General features: G+C 43.3%; 1 protein-coding gene across 1 annotated transcript in view; it reads left to right on the top strand.

The window, feature by feature from the left end:
• LOC309497441 (pancreatic secretory granule membrane major glycoprotein GP2-like) overlaps positions 1-17,945 on the top strand; it is a 29,384-nt gene that overhangs the window by 9,276 nt on the left and 2,163 nt on the right. Inside the window, exons 2-4 of the mRNA XM_082167730.1 lie at positions 14,761-14,859; positions 15,598-15,782; positions 15,922-16,085. Coding sequence (XP_082023856.1) covers positions 15,780-15,782; positions 15,922-16,085 — 167 coding nt within the window. The 5' untranslated portion in view covers positions 14,761-14,859; positions 15,598-15,779. The remainder of the gene's footprint in view (positions 1-14,760; positions 14,860-15,597; positions 15,783-15,921; positions 16,086-17,945) is intronic.

The following is a 17,945-nucleotide window of genomic DNA, read 5'->3' on the forward strand; positions in this document are numbered from 1 at the left end:
TGTGATACCATACATTAGCCACTAGATGTCTGTATAGCCCTTTACATAAATATATATTCAGGCATGTGTGTATATTTTGCAAATATTGTACACTGGACCAAATTCTTAATAAATAAAAATATATTTCTTCTTGCTTGACTTTATTTATATAAGTGACCTTGAGAGTAATCCCAAAGTAATCAGTTACATTACTTTCATATTATAGTACTTGGATTACGTTACTGAATACTTTTTTTATGAAGTAATTTGTAACTGTAACGGAATACATTTTTAAAGTAACCCTCCCAAGCCTGTTCATTCCATTCCAATGATGCACACACGACGCGCAGAAAGACGTGCAACAGTATCGTGTGGCCAGACAGCGCGCCGGAATGGAATTCTCTTTCGCACTTGAACGAACAATAACACAAACCATTATGCCAAAATGTCCGTTGTGTTAAGTAGGCTACCCTCATAAGAGCATAAGAGCAGTCAAATAATTAAATGAACGTAAAGGCGCAGTTGTAACGGTCACCAGCTGGCGTGCCCTTGAGAGCCACCAGAGGGCACTCCACATCTGACACTCACGTTCACTCTCAGACTACATTTCCCATACTCACTGCCCGGACTCATCTCTGATCACTCATCACAGTCACCTGTACCTCATCATCACTGATTGCATTCACCTGTGTCCCATCACCCTGTTAGTCTCAGTCTATTTATACCATGTTCATTCATTCACTCACCGCGAAGTCTTGTTTTAGTGTTACACTGCAATTCTGAGCATTCTCTTGGTTTCCTTGTCTCTTGGTTTTTGGATATCTTGCCCTGTTCCCTGGATTACTCTCTTGCCTCTGGTCCCTGCCTGTTTTGTTTGTTTGTTTGTTTGTTTGTTTGTTTTGTTGGACTGCCTTTCTGTGTATGAACCTTGCCTGTATCTTGGATTACGCCTCTGGATTGCCCTCAAATAAAGCTGCACTTGGATCTAAACCTTCGTGTCTTGGAACAGTCCGTAACAGAAGACTTCGCCACGCCCAGATCCAGCAGCTATGACCACCAGGAATCCAGCAGTACAGATCTCGCCTGATCTTCCCAGCATGACCCGGGAATTCGCTGGACAGATCGCGGCCTTGGCCCTGGATAGCCTCGATTTGTTCCAGTACACCTGGGGGTTTGTTCCTCTCGCTGCCTCTTGCTCTCTGGGTGACGAGGCAATTAAGTTGTGTTACCGGCTGGGGGCTAAGGAGGTCGACCCGAGGGAGCTCCCCGATCTCTCCGGTTTGGATTGGAGAGAGGCACTCTCCAGATGTGAGGAGAGCTTCCTTCCATGGCACGCCAGGTCATCGTCTGCACTTCACGCCAGTCCCAGAACTCCCCATCATCAGTCCTGCCATGGCCAGGAAGGCCGTGTTCCTCTTCTATGCAGTGGCGGTACTGCATGTGTGGAGGAGACACAGTGTCGCCGCCGAGCCAGAGCCAGAGCCAGAGCCAGAGCTTCACGTCAGTCCTGCCGAGCCAGAGCCAGAGCTTCACGTCAGTCCTGCCGAGCCAGAGCCAGAGCTTCACGTCAGTCCTGCCGAGCCAGAGCCAGAGCTTCACGTCAGTCCTGCCGAGCCAGAGCCAGAGCTTCACGTCAGTCCTGCCGAGCCAGAGCCAGAGCTTCACGTCAGTCCTGCCGAGCCAGAGCTTCACGTCAGTCCTGCCGAGCCAGAGCTTCACGTCAGTCCTGCCGAGCCAGAGCCAGAGCTTCACGTCAGTCCTGCCGAGCCAGAGCCAGAGCTTCACGTCAGTCCTGCCGAGCCAGAGCCAGAGCTTCACGTCAGTCCTGCTGAGCCAGAGCCAGAGCTTCACGTCAGTCCTGCCGAGCCAGAGCTTCACGTCAGTCCTGCCGAGCCAGAGCCAGAGCTTCACGTCAGTCCTGCCCGGCCAGAGCCAGAGACTGTGTACGCCACGTCTTCCACACCAGTGTCTTCGGACAAGATGGCCGCCACCGAGCCTGTTCACGTCACGCCTGCCGAGCCTGTGTCTTCGGACAAGAAGGCCGCCGCCGAGCCTGTTCACGTCACGCCTGCCGAGCCTGTGTCTTCGGACAAGATGGCCGCCGCCGAGCCTGTTCACGTCACGCCTGCCGAGCCTGTGTCTTCGGACAAGATGGCCGCCGCCGAGCCTGTGTCTTCGGACAAGAAGGCCGCCGCCGAGCCTGTTCACGTCACGCCTGCCGAGCCTGTGTCTTCGGACAAGATGGCCGCCGCCGAGCCTGTTCACGTCACGCCTGCCGAGCCTGTGTGCCCTGACAAGATGGCCGCCGTCGAGCCTGCGTCTGTTCCTGAGCCTGAGCCGGTGGTGCCAGTTCCAGTGCCTGAGCCGGTGGTGCCACTTCCACTTCCAGTTCCAGTGCCTGAGCCGGTGGTGCCAGTTCCTGTTCCTGAGCCGGTGGTGTCTGTTCCTGAGCCGGTGGTGTCTGCTCCTGAGCCGGTGGTGTCTGCTCCTGCTCCTGAGCCGGTGGTGTCTGCTCCAGCGCCATGGCCGCCCGAGGGGTCGTCTCCGCCATGGCCGCCCGAGGGGTCGTCTCCGCCCTGGCTGCCTGCACGATCTTCTCCGCCCTGGCCGCCCGAGGGAAAGTCTCCGCCCTGGCCGCCCGAGGGAAAGTCTCCGCCCTGGCCGCCCGAGGGAAAGTCTCCGCCCTGGCCGCCCGAGGGAAAGTCTCCGCCCTGGCCGCCCGAGGGAAAGTCTCCGCCCTGGCCGCCCGAGGGAAAGTCTCCGCCCTGGCCGCCCGAGGGAAAGTCTCCGCCCTGGCCGCCCGAGGGAAATTCTCCGCCCTGGCCGCCCGAGGGAAAGTCTCCGCCCTGGCCGCCCGATGGACTATCTGCTCTGCCCTGGCCGCCCGAGGGAAAGTCTCCGCCCTGGCCGCCCGAAGGGTCGTCTCAGCCGCCCTGGCCGCCCGAAGGGTCGTCTCCGCCGCCCTGGTCGTCTGCTCCGCCCTGGCCGCCTGAAGGGTCGTCTGCTCCGCCCTGGCCGCCTGAAGGGTCGTCTGCTCCGCCCTGGCCGCCTGAAGGGTCGTCTGCTCCGCCCTGGCCGCCTGAAGGGTCGTCTGCTCCGCCCTGGCCGACTGAAGGGTCGTCTGCTCCGCCCTGGCCGACTGAAGGGTCGCCTGCTCCGCCCTGGCTACCTGAAGGGTCGCCTGCACTGCCTGCTCCGCCCCGGTCGCCTGCACTGCCTGCTCCGCCCCGGTCGCCTGCACTGCCTGCTCCGCCCCGGTCGCCTGCACTGCCTGCTCCGCCCCGGTCGCCTGCACTGCCTGCTCCGCCCTGGTCACCTGCACTGCCTGCGTCGCCACAGTCTCCAGGTCCTCTTCCGCTCCACGGGCCTAGCCCTCCATCCCGCCCCCGGGTCCGCCTCCGCTCCACCACCCTCCTGGACAATTTAGGAGCGTCTGGAATCCGCTCCTTAAAGGGGGGGCTATGTAACGGTCACCAGCTGGCGTGCCCTTGAGAGCCACCAGAGGGCATTCCACATCTGACACTCACGTTCACTCTCAGACAACATTTCCCATACTCACTGCCCGGACTCATCTCTGATCACTCATCACAGTCACCTGTAACTCATCATCACTGATTGCATTCACCTGTGTCCCATCACCCTGTTAGTCTCAGTCTATTTATACCATGTTCATTCATTCACTCACCGCGAAGTCTTGTTTTAGTGTTACACTGCAATTCTGAGCATTCTCTTGGTTTCCTTGTCTCTTGGTTTTTGGATATCTTGCCCTGTTCCCTGGATTACTCTCTTGCCTCTGGTCCCTGCCTGTTTTGTTTGTTTGTTTGTTTCTTTTGTTGGACTGCCTTTCTGTGTATGAACCTTGCCTGTATCTTGGATTACGCCTCTGGATTGCCCTCAAATAAAGCTGCACTTGGATCTAAACCTTCGTGTCTTGGAACAGTCCGTAACAGCAGTGCTTTCTTACAATTGAGTCGGTTCATGTTCACATCGTAAATGAACCGTACCAGAGTTCGCTTGGAACCGTACCGAGACCATCTCTTCAGCTGGGTCTCGGTTCGATTGTTTGGTCTGCACCCGAGTTCGATTGCTGTATTCACACCTGCCCAAAAGGTCCGCACCAAGGGTGGAAACGAACTAGAGTTCGATTCAATCGAACCAAACAAGGCAGGTGTGAATACACCTTTAAACTATTGGCTTCAATGACCCCTATATGTTTTAACACGCTGAAGACCTTTCTCAGACACAAAACCAGTCCCTATTTAATTTCTGGAAGTCGGGATGGATAAATAAGCAAGCACTGTTACTGCATTCAGATATCAAATACAGACATTAAAGAATACATGAAAAGAACACTTCATTAATCACACTGGTAACTTCTATAACAACGTAAAATCTCCAGAGAAGTAATTCAACTCATTTGATATTTAGAAGGAAAAATATTTATTAATACCTTGATTATAGTCACTCATTACATATACATTGAAGCAGCAGTGGATTCAAATCCACCCCCTTCAATAGCAACATTGCTAATTTACATCCGCAGTCCCTAGGCAGGTACACACAAGAACAAATACTTAATACACACAACACTACAAAAAAAAAACAATACCCAAAACACACTACTAAAATTACAAAGAAAAATGTTTACACACCTGATTTGTCATAAGGCACTTCTTTAGATGTTCTTTAAAAGTGTGATAAGTAGAACATTGTCTTATTGACTGCGGTAAACTAATATAATATTTGCTCCCTATCACAGATAATACTTTCTGACCAAAAGATGTTTGCCTATATGGTACAGTCCCCTCTTCTAATGACAGGCCAGGTACCAATACCACAATCTGTCCTCTGTTTTATAAATTCTTTCAATGGAGGTGAGGCAAGCCCATGCCAGACCTAATAAATAAAAAATGCATACCGTATTTTCCGCACTATAAGGCGCACCGGATTATAAGGCGCACCTTCAATGAATGGCCTATTTTAGAACTGTTTTCATATATAGGGCGCACCGGATTATAAGGCGCATAGAATAGAAGATACTGCAGTCAAACGTTTGACTGGGTTTGCGTTATGCAGTGGTCACCAACCTTTTCAAGCCTAAGATCACATCCAAAGTCCAAATGTAAACCAAGATCTACCACTTGCAAAAAAATATGAAAAAACAAGTGGCTGAGCTGTAAAACCTTGTCTATACTCGACGCGTCCGCATGAGCGCGAAGGTAATAAAAAACTAATATCCGTCTGATCGGGCAGATTCGGCTCAAAGTCGTGCATCTTCGGATGCGGAGGGGCGCGCGCGGCAAAATGACGTCATTGTGACAGCGCGCGCGCCTCCGCATCCGAAGATGCACGACTTTGAGCCGAATCTGCCCGAGCAGATGGATATTAGTACATCTCATCACACCGGCACCCAGTTTGCGCGTCTAAATCAGTTGTATGGTCTGGTGTTCAGTCTAAAACAAAACAGTTGCGTCAAGTATAAATGCCTCGTCTGTTTGGGGAGGTGCGCACGCAGTCAGCGGAGGCTCGCGCTCCGGTGCCAGGCGAAAGTATAAACAAAAGGTTTAAGTCAGCGGTTGTTTTACAGACATTAATATAAGGCCCCAGATCCATATATAAGGCGCTCCGGATTATAAGGCGCACTGTCGTTTTTTGAAAAAATTAAAGGCTTTTAAGTGCGCCTTATAGTGCGGAAATACGGTAATTGAAATTTCAAAACTCAATAAATTATGTTTTTTTCTCTTTTTTTTTCAGTGATGAAATGAGAGGGGTTTTTTATCCAACACTTTTATTGCCTTCTTATACAGTGTTTCTATTAAAGGTGCATTAAGCAACTTTTTCATGTTAAAAATACCCGTTTTCTAACCCATACATGCTTAAACAATTGCCTGATGGGCTGAATGAGCCCTTCTCTGATCACTGAGATTGTCTCTATAATCCTGTAAAGTAAAATAAATAAGAGGGATTCGGGCCGGAATTTTAGACTGGGCGTGACGTCATGCGCGTTCACGGCGCGCTCACCTGGCTGTCTGGCAGGTTTGTGTATTCGCCGCCATTCTCCGTAGAAGATGGATTCCAAGAGACCGGCTTGTAGTTCATTTCAAACACCAACGCAAACTCCACGTAAGATAAAAAAAAGAAAACTTTTGTCTGTGAGCGTGCACACTTCTGGCTGCAGTTTCGCTTGCCGCCAGAGGGGGCATAGTTCTGCAAAAACTCAGAGACTTGCGCAATGCACCTTTAACTTTAGAGTTGTGTCACCTGTGAATGACCAACTATTGAAACAATACTGGATATGTGAAAAAATCATTGAATGTAAATACAACCTTGCAGCACCAACGAATCAAGAATGGCAACAATATTAGACAACTTTTTTACACAGCTTTTAAAAGTAAGAGTAGAATCCAAAGTAACCCCAAGATACGTAAACTCTTTAACAACTTCAAGCTCCTCCCCTCTCAGAAATATATTTGAATGTGTCATCTCTACTAACTGTTTTGAAAACATTATACACTCAGTTTTTTTTGTGTTCAATACTAAACCTGTCCTGGTAAGCCAATCCTGTATTTTGTTCATAGCAGAAGTCAAAGTAATCAAGGCTTTTTCAAAATTCTTAGCATGGTTAAAATTACTATATCATCTGCATACAAATGAACATTTACATCTTTACATACTCCAGGTAAATTATTAATTAAAAGTGAAAATAGAATTGGTCCTATAATAGAACCTTGTGGAACCCCCTTGGGGCAAGCAGTGTAAGAAGATTTTATACCATCAATACATACACGTTGTTTCCTATTTGAAAGATAAGATTTTATCCAAAGTATTGCTTCCTCTGAAAAATGTCAATTTGTTAGTTTAGATAAAAGCAACTGATGGTCGACAGTGTGAAATGCATTCTTTAGATCTAAAAAGACAGCACCAACACACGCATTCTTATCTAATAAGCATTTCACTTTCTCAACAAACAAACAGTTTGCTGAATCTGTTGAATAATTACTGCGACAACCAAATTGCATTGGATATAAAGAAGTAAAACCCTTATTTAGATAATTAGTCAAAAGATTAGCCACCCATTTATCTGCTACCTTAGATATAATAGGAAGGATACTAATTGGCCTATAATTTTTCAAATTTGATTTATCTCCAGATTTGTAAATTGGGACAACTGTAGCCACCATCCAAGCAGATGGAACAACTGCTTGCCTGAATGACAAGTTTACCATGTGTGTTATTGGGCATACTAAAGAATCTTTAATTGATTTTAAAAATGTTGTTTCAAGCCCATAGGCATCCTTTGCTTTGGAGCTTTTTAATGCATCAATAATATACTTCTAACTCAGTTGTTTCATCTATTTGAAAAATCGGTTGATCAAATTGAATAGGTCTATAAGTAACATCTTTTATTGTAAAAAGCTGGGTTAATTCATCAACTGAATTTATAAAATGTGTATTAAAATGAGTGGCTATAGTTAAAGAATCCTTTACTAAAATGTTAATTTTAAGCTCAAAACTTTTATCAATGTTCTTTTGTATTCCAGCTAATTTATTAATGGTTTGCCAGATTTTTTTTCCCATCCCCTTTTGACCCCTCAATATTGTTCATTAAAAACTGGCTTTAGACTTTCGTAAAGTCTGTATTACTTTATTCCTCATAGAAGTGTATTTATATAGATCAGTTAAAAGACCAGAATTCAGCGATTTATTTATTTATTTAAGGAGCTTATCTCTATCCTTCATCAATTTCCTACATTCATGGTTAACCCAGGGCAACGTGTTCCCTTTTATTTTTGTTAACCGTCCCCTTCTAGTAAAACACTCAAATACTTCTTTAACTTTTCCCCAAAAATAATCAGAGCCTCTCTCTATATTTTCACTTTGCAGGACTTCACTCCAGTCAATCTCTTTTAAAGATATTTCAAGATTTAGTTGCTGATTTTTAGGGACTATATCACGATAAGAAGTGGTTTTAAATTAATTAAAAAAGCTTTGCTTTGTTAGTTTTCTTGAAAAGAAAATTACATTATGATCAACAGGTTACAATGCTTTACAATTCGTTTAGGTTTATTTGTAAACAATAGATCTATTCTAGTTTTAGAATGAGGGGCTATTCTAGTAGGCTGTTCTATCAGTTGTGTAAAGTTAAAATAGTCAAAAATCTGTTTAAAATGTTTTCTTTCCTTCCTTTCATTCAAATTACTGTTAAAATCTCCCATGATAATTACTTCCTTTTTCAAATCACAGTGGTTAAGAAGTTGTTTCAATTTGTCATAAAAATCCAACTTTGCTTGAAGGTTTACAATACTGTTACGTTCAGGTGTGTGTTGGTTGAGGCACAGATGAAGCAAGATCCAGTTGCAGCACACTTTATTAATTAGATTCTAAACTTGAACAAACTAGGACAAGCACACAGGAACAGATCAACCGAACAACAGCGTAACTGTAGACACAAAAACAGTCAAAAAAAGAACTCACAAAGACAGGGCTGAAACACAGGGCTTAAATACAGGGGTAAATGAGCTAGACAGGATAACAAGGGGGCGTGGTTAATGGGAAACACCTGGGATGAATAATAGACAGACAGGGAACCACTAAACATGACAGGACACAAAACCACATCGTGACAGATACATACAAATTAAAGTAAAAGACATTTCAGCAGAAAGTGAGATATCCACACCAACACACTCAAGACCAACTTCACTTGGCCATTCAATTTGATTACATTTTAAAGTGCTTTTTACATACAATAAAACCCCTCCCCTGCTTCTGATCTTGTCTAAAAACATTATATCCAGGTATATTTACTACTGACTCTGAGGAGGAACAATTTAACCAAGTTTCGGATCATCCTAGAAAGTCAATATTGGAATTACAGAGTAAATGTTCAAGTTGTTCGCGTTTAGGGGTCTGAGCCGGTGGTGTCTGTTCCTGAGCCGGTGCCTGTTCCCTGGCCGCCCGAGGGGTCGTCTCCGCCCTGGCCGCCCGAGGGGTCGTCTCCGCCCTGGCCGCCCGATGGACTGTCATCTCCGCCCTGGCCGCCCGAGGGGTCGTCTCCGCCCTGGACTCCCGAACTTTGTGTGCCTCCCTGGCCTTCTGAACTGTCCATTCCCCTTGTCCCGCCCTGGTCTGTCCCTCCCTTCCCGCCCTGGTCTGTCCCTCCCTTCCCGCCCTGGTCTGTCCCGCCCTGGTCTGTCCCGCCCTTCCCGCCCTGGTCTGTCCCGCCCTTCCCGCCCTTCCCGCCCTGGTCTGTCCCGCCCTTCCCGCCCTTCCCGCCCCGCCCTTCCCGCCCTTCCCGCCCTTCCCGCCCTTCCCGCCCTGGTCTTATGTAGCGTCTGGTAGCCGCTCCGTAGGGAGGGGGTAATGTCACATGCCTGTCCTGTCTTGTGCTGCACATGGGTGTTTTGTTATTTTGGGCCATGTGCTCGTGTCTATTGTCTAGCCCCTCCCATCTTGTTATCTGATTATTGGTTAATTTGTCCCACCTGTCTGTCTCGTTACCCTCCTTTGTTTGTTCCCCTATTTAGCCTCCTTGTGTTTGTAGTCTTGTGCTGGTTCGTTGTCCGAGTTACCTGTCCTTGATGTTCCTGTCTGTTGGATAGCTGAGTTCTGAGTTTTTGTACTTTGTACTGTGTTTGTTTATTAAATCTCCTCTGCACGTGAATCCTCGACTCTCGTTTACCATTTCGTGACAATTCCTCGTTTAGTGAGATCAAATAATAAATCTAATGCAGGATCTAGGAAAAATCTAATTGTTATTAAAACAGAAAATGTTGCTATTAGTAAACAAAAACTATTTCTAAAGCTAGGTCTTCTAAACATTAGATCACTCACACCTAAGGCAGTTATTGTAAATGAAATAGTCACAGATAATAGCTTCGATGTACTTTGCCTTACTGAAACCTGGCTTAAACCAAATGATTATTTCGGTATTAATGAGTCTACTCCTCCTGGATACTGTTATAAGCATGAGCCCCGTCTGATTGGTCGTGGCGGAGGTGTTGCAACCATTTATAGAGATATTCTAAATGTTACCCAGAAAACGGGTAATAAGTTTATTTCATTTGAAGTACTTGTACTAAATGTTACGCTCTTAGATGTTAGAAAAACATCCCTATTATCTCTAGCCTTGGCTACCGTATATAGACCGCCAGGGCCTTACGCTGATTTCCTAAAAGAGTTTGCAGATTTTCTCTCAGACCTATTAGTCAATGTCGATAAAGCACTAATTGTTGGAGATTTTAACATACACGTAGATAATCCAAATGATGCGTTAGGAGCTGCGTTTACAGATTTATTAAATTCATTTGGGGTCAAGCAAAACGTCACCGGACCAACACATCGTCTTAATCATACACTCGATTTAATTATCTCACATGGAACCGATCCAACCGATATAGATATCATTCCACAAAGTGATGAAGTCACTGATCACTACATGGTAACTTGCATATTACGTACTGCTGTAATATGTCATGCGGCGTCGCGTTATCAACCAGGCAGAACAATCCTCCCATCCACCATAGATAATTTCTCAAATTGCTTATCTAATCTGTCTCGGCTGCTGCCTGAACCCAAACAAACAGATGAACTAGAAGAACTAACTAGCACTATGAGCACCATTCTCTCTAGAACATTGGATGTGGTTGCACCTATTAAATTAAAAAAGGTCAGAGAGAAAAATAAAGCACCATGGTATAACAATACTACGCATGTTTTAAAGAGAGAAACCCGTATTTTAGAGCGTAAATGGAAACAAACTAATTTAGAGGTCTTTAGAATCGCGTGGAAAGACAGTATGTCACGTTATAAAAAGGCCCTAAAAGCGGCCAGGGCTGAGCATCTCCGCAAACTAATAGAAAACAACCAAAACAATCCAAGGTTTTTATTTAACACCGTGGCTAGACTAACAAATAAACAGACGTCACCCGAACAAAATATCCCGTTACAGTTCAGTAGTAATGATTTCATGAACTTCTTCACTGAGAAAATAGAAAGCATCAGAACCACAATTGTAAACGTTCAATCTTCAATCGCGCCTTATAATTCAGCTTCAATTATCACCCCGAAAGAACAATTACAGTGCTTTACAACTATAGAACAAAAAGAGTTAAATAAACTTATCACTTCGTCTAAAACAACAACATGTTTATTAGATCCTATACCAACTAAACTACTGAAAGAAGTGTTACCTGTAGTGGAAGAGCCTCTCCTCAATATTATTAACTCGTCTTTATCTTTAGGTCATGTTCCAAGAACATTTAAACTGGCAGTTATAAAACCTCTCATTAAGAAACCACAATTAGATCATAATAATCTAGCAACTTATAGACCCATTTCAAATCTTCCATTTATGTCTATGGGTGTACTCACACTAGCCAGTTTGAACCGTGCCCGAGTGCGTTTGACCACCAAAGCGCGGTTCGTTTGACTAGTGTGAGTGCTCCGAACCGTGCCCGGGCGCGGCTCGATTAGCCGGCCCTGGCCCGCTTGGAAGAGGTGGGCCAGAGCACGGTTCAGTTGGACTCGGGCGCGGTTCGCATGCAGTGTGAGCGCTAACCGTGCTGGACTCCATTGTGTTCAGTGAGAGCGCCGCTCTTCCTGTTTATCCCGAAACCGTCGCACCATAATGAAGTAAGCGTGCTCCGGCACGAATGCTGAAACCCTATGTGAGTGCAGGCCAGAGGGGGAGTGGGGAGGGGGGACAATCGTACTCGGGCCCGGTTCATGGCAACCGTGCCTAGTGTGAGTACACCCTAAAATATTAGAAAAAGTGGTGTCCGCTCAACTGGGCTCTTTCTTGCAACAAAATGAGATCTATGAAAAGTTTCAGTCTGGATTCAGAGCGCATCATAGCACTGAAACTGCGCTCGTTAAAATCACAAATGATTTACTTTTAGCTTCTGACCAAGGCTGTATCTCAATACTAGTTTTACTTGATCTTAGTGCTGCGTTCGATACTATAGATCACACAATACTCTTAGATCGACTACAGAATTATACTGGTGTTCAAGGACAAGCACTAAGCTGGTTCAAATCATACCTATCTGACCGCTACCATTTTGTCTATTTAAATGGAGAAAAATCGATCATAACTCCAGTAAACTATGGAGTGCCGCAGGGATCTGTATTAGGCCCTCTGTTATTTTCAATATATATGATGCCACTTGGAAATATTATAAGGAAACATGGAATTAGTTTCCATTGTTATGCTGATGACACTCAAATATATATTTCATCACGGCCGGATGAAAACGCTCAATTTTCCAAATTGACAGAGTGTGTTAAAGATATAAAAGATTGGATGACGCGTAATTTTCTTTTATTAAATCCAGACAAGACAGAGGTAATACTTATCGGTTCAAAAAACCGCCCACAAAACCTCGCACAATACAACTTTAACATCATAGGATGTCCTGTTACTTTATCCTCTACAGTAAAAGACCTGGGTGTTATACTCGATTGCAACCTGTCTTTTGAAAATCATATTTCATATGTTACAAAAACAGCCTTTTTCCACCTTAGAAACATTGCTAAGCTACGTAATATGCTATCAGTTTCTGATGCAGAAAAGTTAGTTCATGCATTCATGACCTCGAGACTGGATTACTGTAATGCTTTATTAGCTGGTTGTCCTGCATCCTCAATAAACAAGCTACAGTTAGTCCAAAATGCCGCCGCTAGAGTTCTTACGAGATCAAGAAAATATGATCATATAACACCGATTTTGTCATCACTGCATTGGTTACCTATAAAGTTCCGTATTAATTACAAGGTATTGCTACTGACTTAGAAGATCCGTTAAATAGACTGGAGCTAAGCCGTTTAGGGCTTTATATCACCCTATAATCCATCGCGCTCTTTAAGATCACTAAATTCTAGGCTTTTGGTCATACCTAGGATATCCAGAACCACCAAAGGAGGGAGAGCATTTTCACATTTGGCTCCAAAACTCTGGAATAGTCTTCCTGATACTGTTCGTTGCTCAGACTCGCTCTCCCAGTTTAAAACTAGATTAAAGTCGCATCTCTTCGGCCAGGCATTCATATAATCCCACAGTTCAAACTACAATACGGCCTCTAGCTCATAAATGCCAGAGGAGAACTGGCCCCCGACTGAGCCTGGGTTCTCCCAAGGTTTTTTTTTCTCCATTAGGTCACCTGATGGAGTTTTAGGACACCATTAGGTCACTTGATGGACTTTTTCGGTTCCTTGCCACTGTTGCCTTTGGCTTGCTCAGTTGAGGATATTTTGGGGATATTTAATTTAATTTTATCAATCAATAAATTCCTCTTGAAACAAACTTTGTTGTATTATTTTAATTTAATACTGTGAAGCTGCTTTGATACAATCTGTATTGTGAAAAGCGCTATACAAATAAACTTGACTTGACTTGACTCTGAGGAGGAACAATTTAACCAAGTTTCGGATAATCCTAGAAAGTCAATATTGGAATTACAATATTGGAGTAAATGTTCAAGTTGTTCGCGTTTAGGAGTCATACTCTGGATGTTTAAATGTCCGCCAAACAATCCTTTCATTTTACATTGTGTATCCCAGACAATTTTAGCCTGATTCAAAGTTTGGAAAAAATGTGTTGATCGATGCCTTATCATTACCGGATTCCTCGGTTTGAAGGATCTGTTCAAATGTACGATCAAACAGACAGGTGTTGTAGGTAGCCGAGTCAAACACTCACCACCAACGGGTTTGGCACTTTGGCACGCATCAAACAAATGCACTGGATCCAGTCCACTCCGCGCAAGAACGCCTCCACGATTAGACACACCAACAGCAGCAATGTTTGGGAACCCCAAGAGAGCCAGCACCAATGGTCCAGCAGAATCAGGCCACAACGCCGCTCGCGCCAGCACCCCCGACAAGGAATCCACACACAAACCAACCGCACCAGAGAGATCAAACTACGAAATGGGAGGCTGAAGCCCATGGGACACCAAGAGTGGAACAGACACGGCCGGACCAATGAAACAGCTGTCGTCAATGTTTGCACAGCCATCACCATTTGATCGTGCCGGAGATTGTACACAGCCAGGGGCAATTTTTCCATAGGGTTGTGGACCAGGATTAAGTTCTATATCTCCAGCCAAAAGTAATATTAGTGCTAACTGAAAATATCCCAGTGGCGAGTTATTGTTGGATGACAATTCCTTCTCGCGAGTCACTGAGGTACAAGCTGACTTTACATTCCCATTATTTAGAATTTTAGAGTACAGTGCGTGTTGACTCCTCAAAACCAGGGGGAAAACGCTATCGTTGCTTTCTTTAATATATCGATGTCACAATGATAGTACCGATATTGTTAAAATATATACAACATTACAGTCCAGTTTAATAGAAAGGGTTTTACTGAGAGATTACATTTTGTTGTCGATTCTGATGAGAAAATAGGTGGCTTTATAGAACCAGACGCGTGTGATCTTTAGCCGCCATGTTGAAGTTCACCTACCTTTTTATTGAAGTTCACCTACCTTATACCTTATTACTGAGCACTTCTGAACTGTCATCTTACAGCAATGTCATTTTATAACAGTCATTGGGTTTTTCATGTCAATGGTGGTCATGATGGAAATGGTTATTTATTTATTTGTGCAAAATAATCTTTTTGGTCAATTTCAGCTGTTTTCAATGCGTAAATAGAATCTCTATATCCTTCAGTCACTCTGATGTATTGATATACTTTAACACATATCGATAGGTCAAGATCCAAATCACTGCATGCTTCCATGTCCTTTTGTGCAATGGTCTTCTTGTCTGTTTTAGTTTGTAGTACTTGCACTGAAAATGAGGCTTGCCAGGAGAGAGGTGGTGTCTATGGCTGTTGTTGCTTGCAAGGACAAAGACCAAATCCTGAAAACTTTGGTAAGTGCTCTCACACTTGTTGTGTATTCATACATTAATCAAAAAACAAACCAAAAAAACAACACATTTTCATTCGCTCAAGTCAGTTTCACAGTCTACATCAGCGTTTCTCAACCGGGTGCCGTCTGGCGAGAGCAGGGGTGCTGTGTAAAAACTCCTTCAAACATTTTAAAAAATGTGTAAAAAATAATTTATGTACCATCAATCTCTGATATCTCCAATAACAACAAATAACACACACAAATTTATAATAAAAATTCACATTTTCGGCATGGAATTGCACACAAAGCTGCCTCTTTTTCATGGCTTGTTGCGCTTACGGTCAAATAAACTAGAAAATATAGTCACAACACCGGTCTTGCCTTGATTATGTCCTTGCTGTCAATGTTAACGCAATGTGATTAATGTTTTTGTTTTTTCAGTTTAATGCATTAAAAATATTTAACGCAATTATCACAGCATCCGTTTTTTTTCTGTCATGCTTGCATTATATGATCACATTCTTCATACAAATGCTTTTAAACCATTGAAGCATGACAAGACAAAAGAGAACATTAAAAGTTAACCCTTAACTGTTAAAAGGACAAGATATTGCAGCGGATATTCAAACAGAGTTATTATGAATATAGGACTGAAAACTCAGCTATTGACCAATCAGAATTAAGGACTGGAACTGACCGTTTATATATATATATATATATATATATATATAATCTCTGAAATCCTTTATCTGCTCAGATGCTGTGGAGTCTTGTGCCAGCAGCACCGGCTTCATATCTCTATCCCGCTGCCAGCTCTTTGAATCTGGTTTTTATCCTGAGCACCTGCACCTAAATGACCCAAGCTGCACTGGAACCCTTGAGGATGGCAGACTTGTGTTTTATTTTGACAATGAAGGCCACATATGTGGTACTACTCTGATGGTAATGATCTTTCCATTTCTGTTTCATCACTAGAGCTACTAATGAGATGCGTATCCATACTGTACATACAGTCCTGTGTGTGTAATGATTAGTAAGTTGTCCCATAGCTTGAAATTGACATTTGTTCACCTCCTCATAGAGCAACAGGACTCACTTCATCTACCAAAACTCCATTCAGTCTGACCTGACGGACACTGACCACAGCATCATTTCAAGAGAGATATGGATGAACATGACATTTTCTTGTGCGTACCCTCTGATCCAGACCATATCTATGCCCGTGGGTTTCCGAGCCGAAGGCGGGTAAGAATATTCAATATCTATTAATGTTATTTAAAAGACCTGAATTAACAGTTGTATTTTAATTTATTACAGTTGAAGATTAATACGTACTGTAACAAATGTATTGCTTATTGTTATTTGATTTTAGTTTATTCACATTAATTGGGACCTCAAGTGTTAGCGTTTTTTAATTGCAGTGATCGCGGCAAAGGAGGGCTGTGATTTTGATAAATCACCATGTTTTGCCAATTTGCATTCACTTTCTAATATTTAACATGTCTGTCTTTTAGAACATGACAGACACTGCTTATTATATACCGTAAATCCTCTAATATTGGCCTGTATTCCATTAGCGGCCGGGTCTCTAACATTGGCCGGTCTCGCTGTCGGCGGAGGTAAATAAAGGCCGGTCTCTAATAGTGGCCGGGGCTATTATTAGAACCAACGTTTTACTGGGCAGGCCACAACATTATGCTTGTGATAGTAACATTTTATTAACAATTTATTCTCTTAATGTATATATTCTAATAATTAGGGCTGTAACAATATGCAATATGAATCCGAAATCGCTACACTCAGATCTATGAACCTGTGTCGCGGTGTGAGAAGGCAGAATCGCGACACACCCCTTTTTTGAAGTTAAAATTATACAATACGTAGACCTACACCACAAAACTAGTTGAGGATAAATTTAATATTGGGCAATTCCAGCGTTAAAAACTTGAAATATAAATTCTCAGAAAATGCATTTAATACATATTGAAAAATATCAGTCTACACATGCGTTTTATATTTAATATGAGGGAAATAGCCTAGGCTACACATACGTTACGGGACACAAAAAATCTTTAACTTTTAGGTAGCAAAATATTTTTTAGTAATTCTGTGAATTACACTGCGCAAACCAAAAGTAATACTAACCGGATGAAGAAGGGTTGGCTCTCCACAGAACACAAAATATTCATTTTAATTTATTTTTCGTGTTTCCATTTATGAGGAAAAAACAATGTTACGGACGTGAGCGCACTGAAAGCGGCACTAAAAAACAGACATCTCAAACAGAAAGCAAAAAAGCCTTTTTTTAAAGTGAATTTCGTTTTGTATTAATTGTATCTTAATTTTAATCAACGTTTCATCAACCAATTGCCAGGATTTAATAAATAAGAAGTAAACATAGTAGAAAATAGATAATCACGACACGGAGGCGGCGTGTGAACTGAAGCGTGTCTCATAAATTAACCGAAACTCAGCGTATATATGGCAAGCCTCACAGACCTGATAAATATATATTTAGACAGCTTTAAATGTGTACTTTTAAACAGAACAATTCAAAACGAAAGAAAATAGACTGCTCTCTGCTTAATCCGTATGAAATGCGCATTTCTCTTTGGCGCGTTCACTACTGCGAAGATCACGAGTCAGCATCGTCTTCATCAACTTCATCTTTGTGCTGACACAGAAAACGCTTGTTTATTAATAAACAATTGATAATTTTACATATTCATTACTTTTGCCGGTTCTTTGTGACAGCTTAGGTGCTTTATTGGCAGCGCCACCATGAACGCGTCAGCACCGAAAACATGGAGATTTTTTTTCAATCCCTGTTTTGGCAGGGGGGAAAACTGATCAGAAAATGTAACGAAAATGTAACGAAACGTTGTAGAAATGTAGTGGAGTAGAAAGTATAATAATTGCTGCAAAAAGTAACGAAGTAAAAGTCAAAAGTATGCACTATTGATTACCTTAAGTAAAGTACAGATACGTGAAAAATTTGCTTTAAGTAAAGTAACGAAGTATTTGTACTTCAGTTCATTACACCACTGGTCACCGGTAGGCTAACGTTGTTTACCATGGCAGCTGCGGAGCATTTATTTTCAAAAA

This window comes from Leuciscus leuciscus (assembly GCF_965113295.1).
Source record: "Leuciscus leuciscus genome assembly, chromosome: 4".
Lineage (NCBI taxonomy): Eukaryota > Metazoa > Chordata > Actinopteri > Cypriniformes > Leuciscidae > Leuciscus > Leuciscus leuciscus.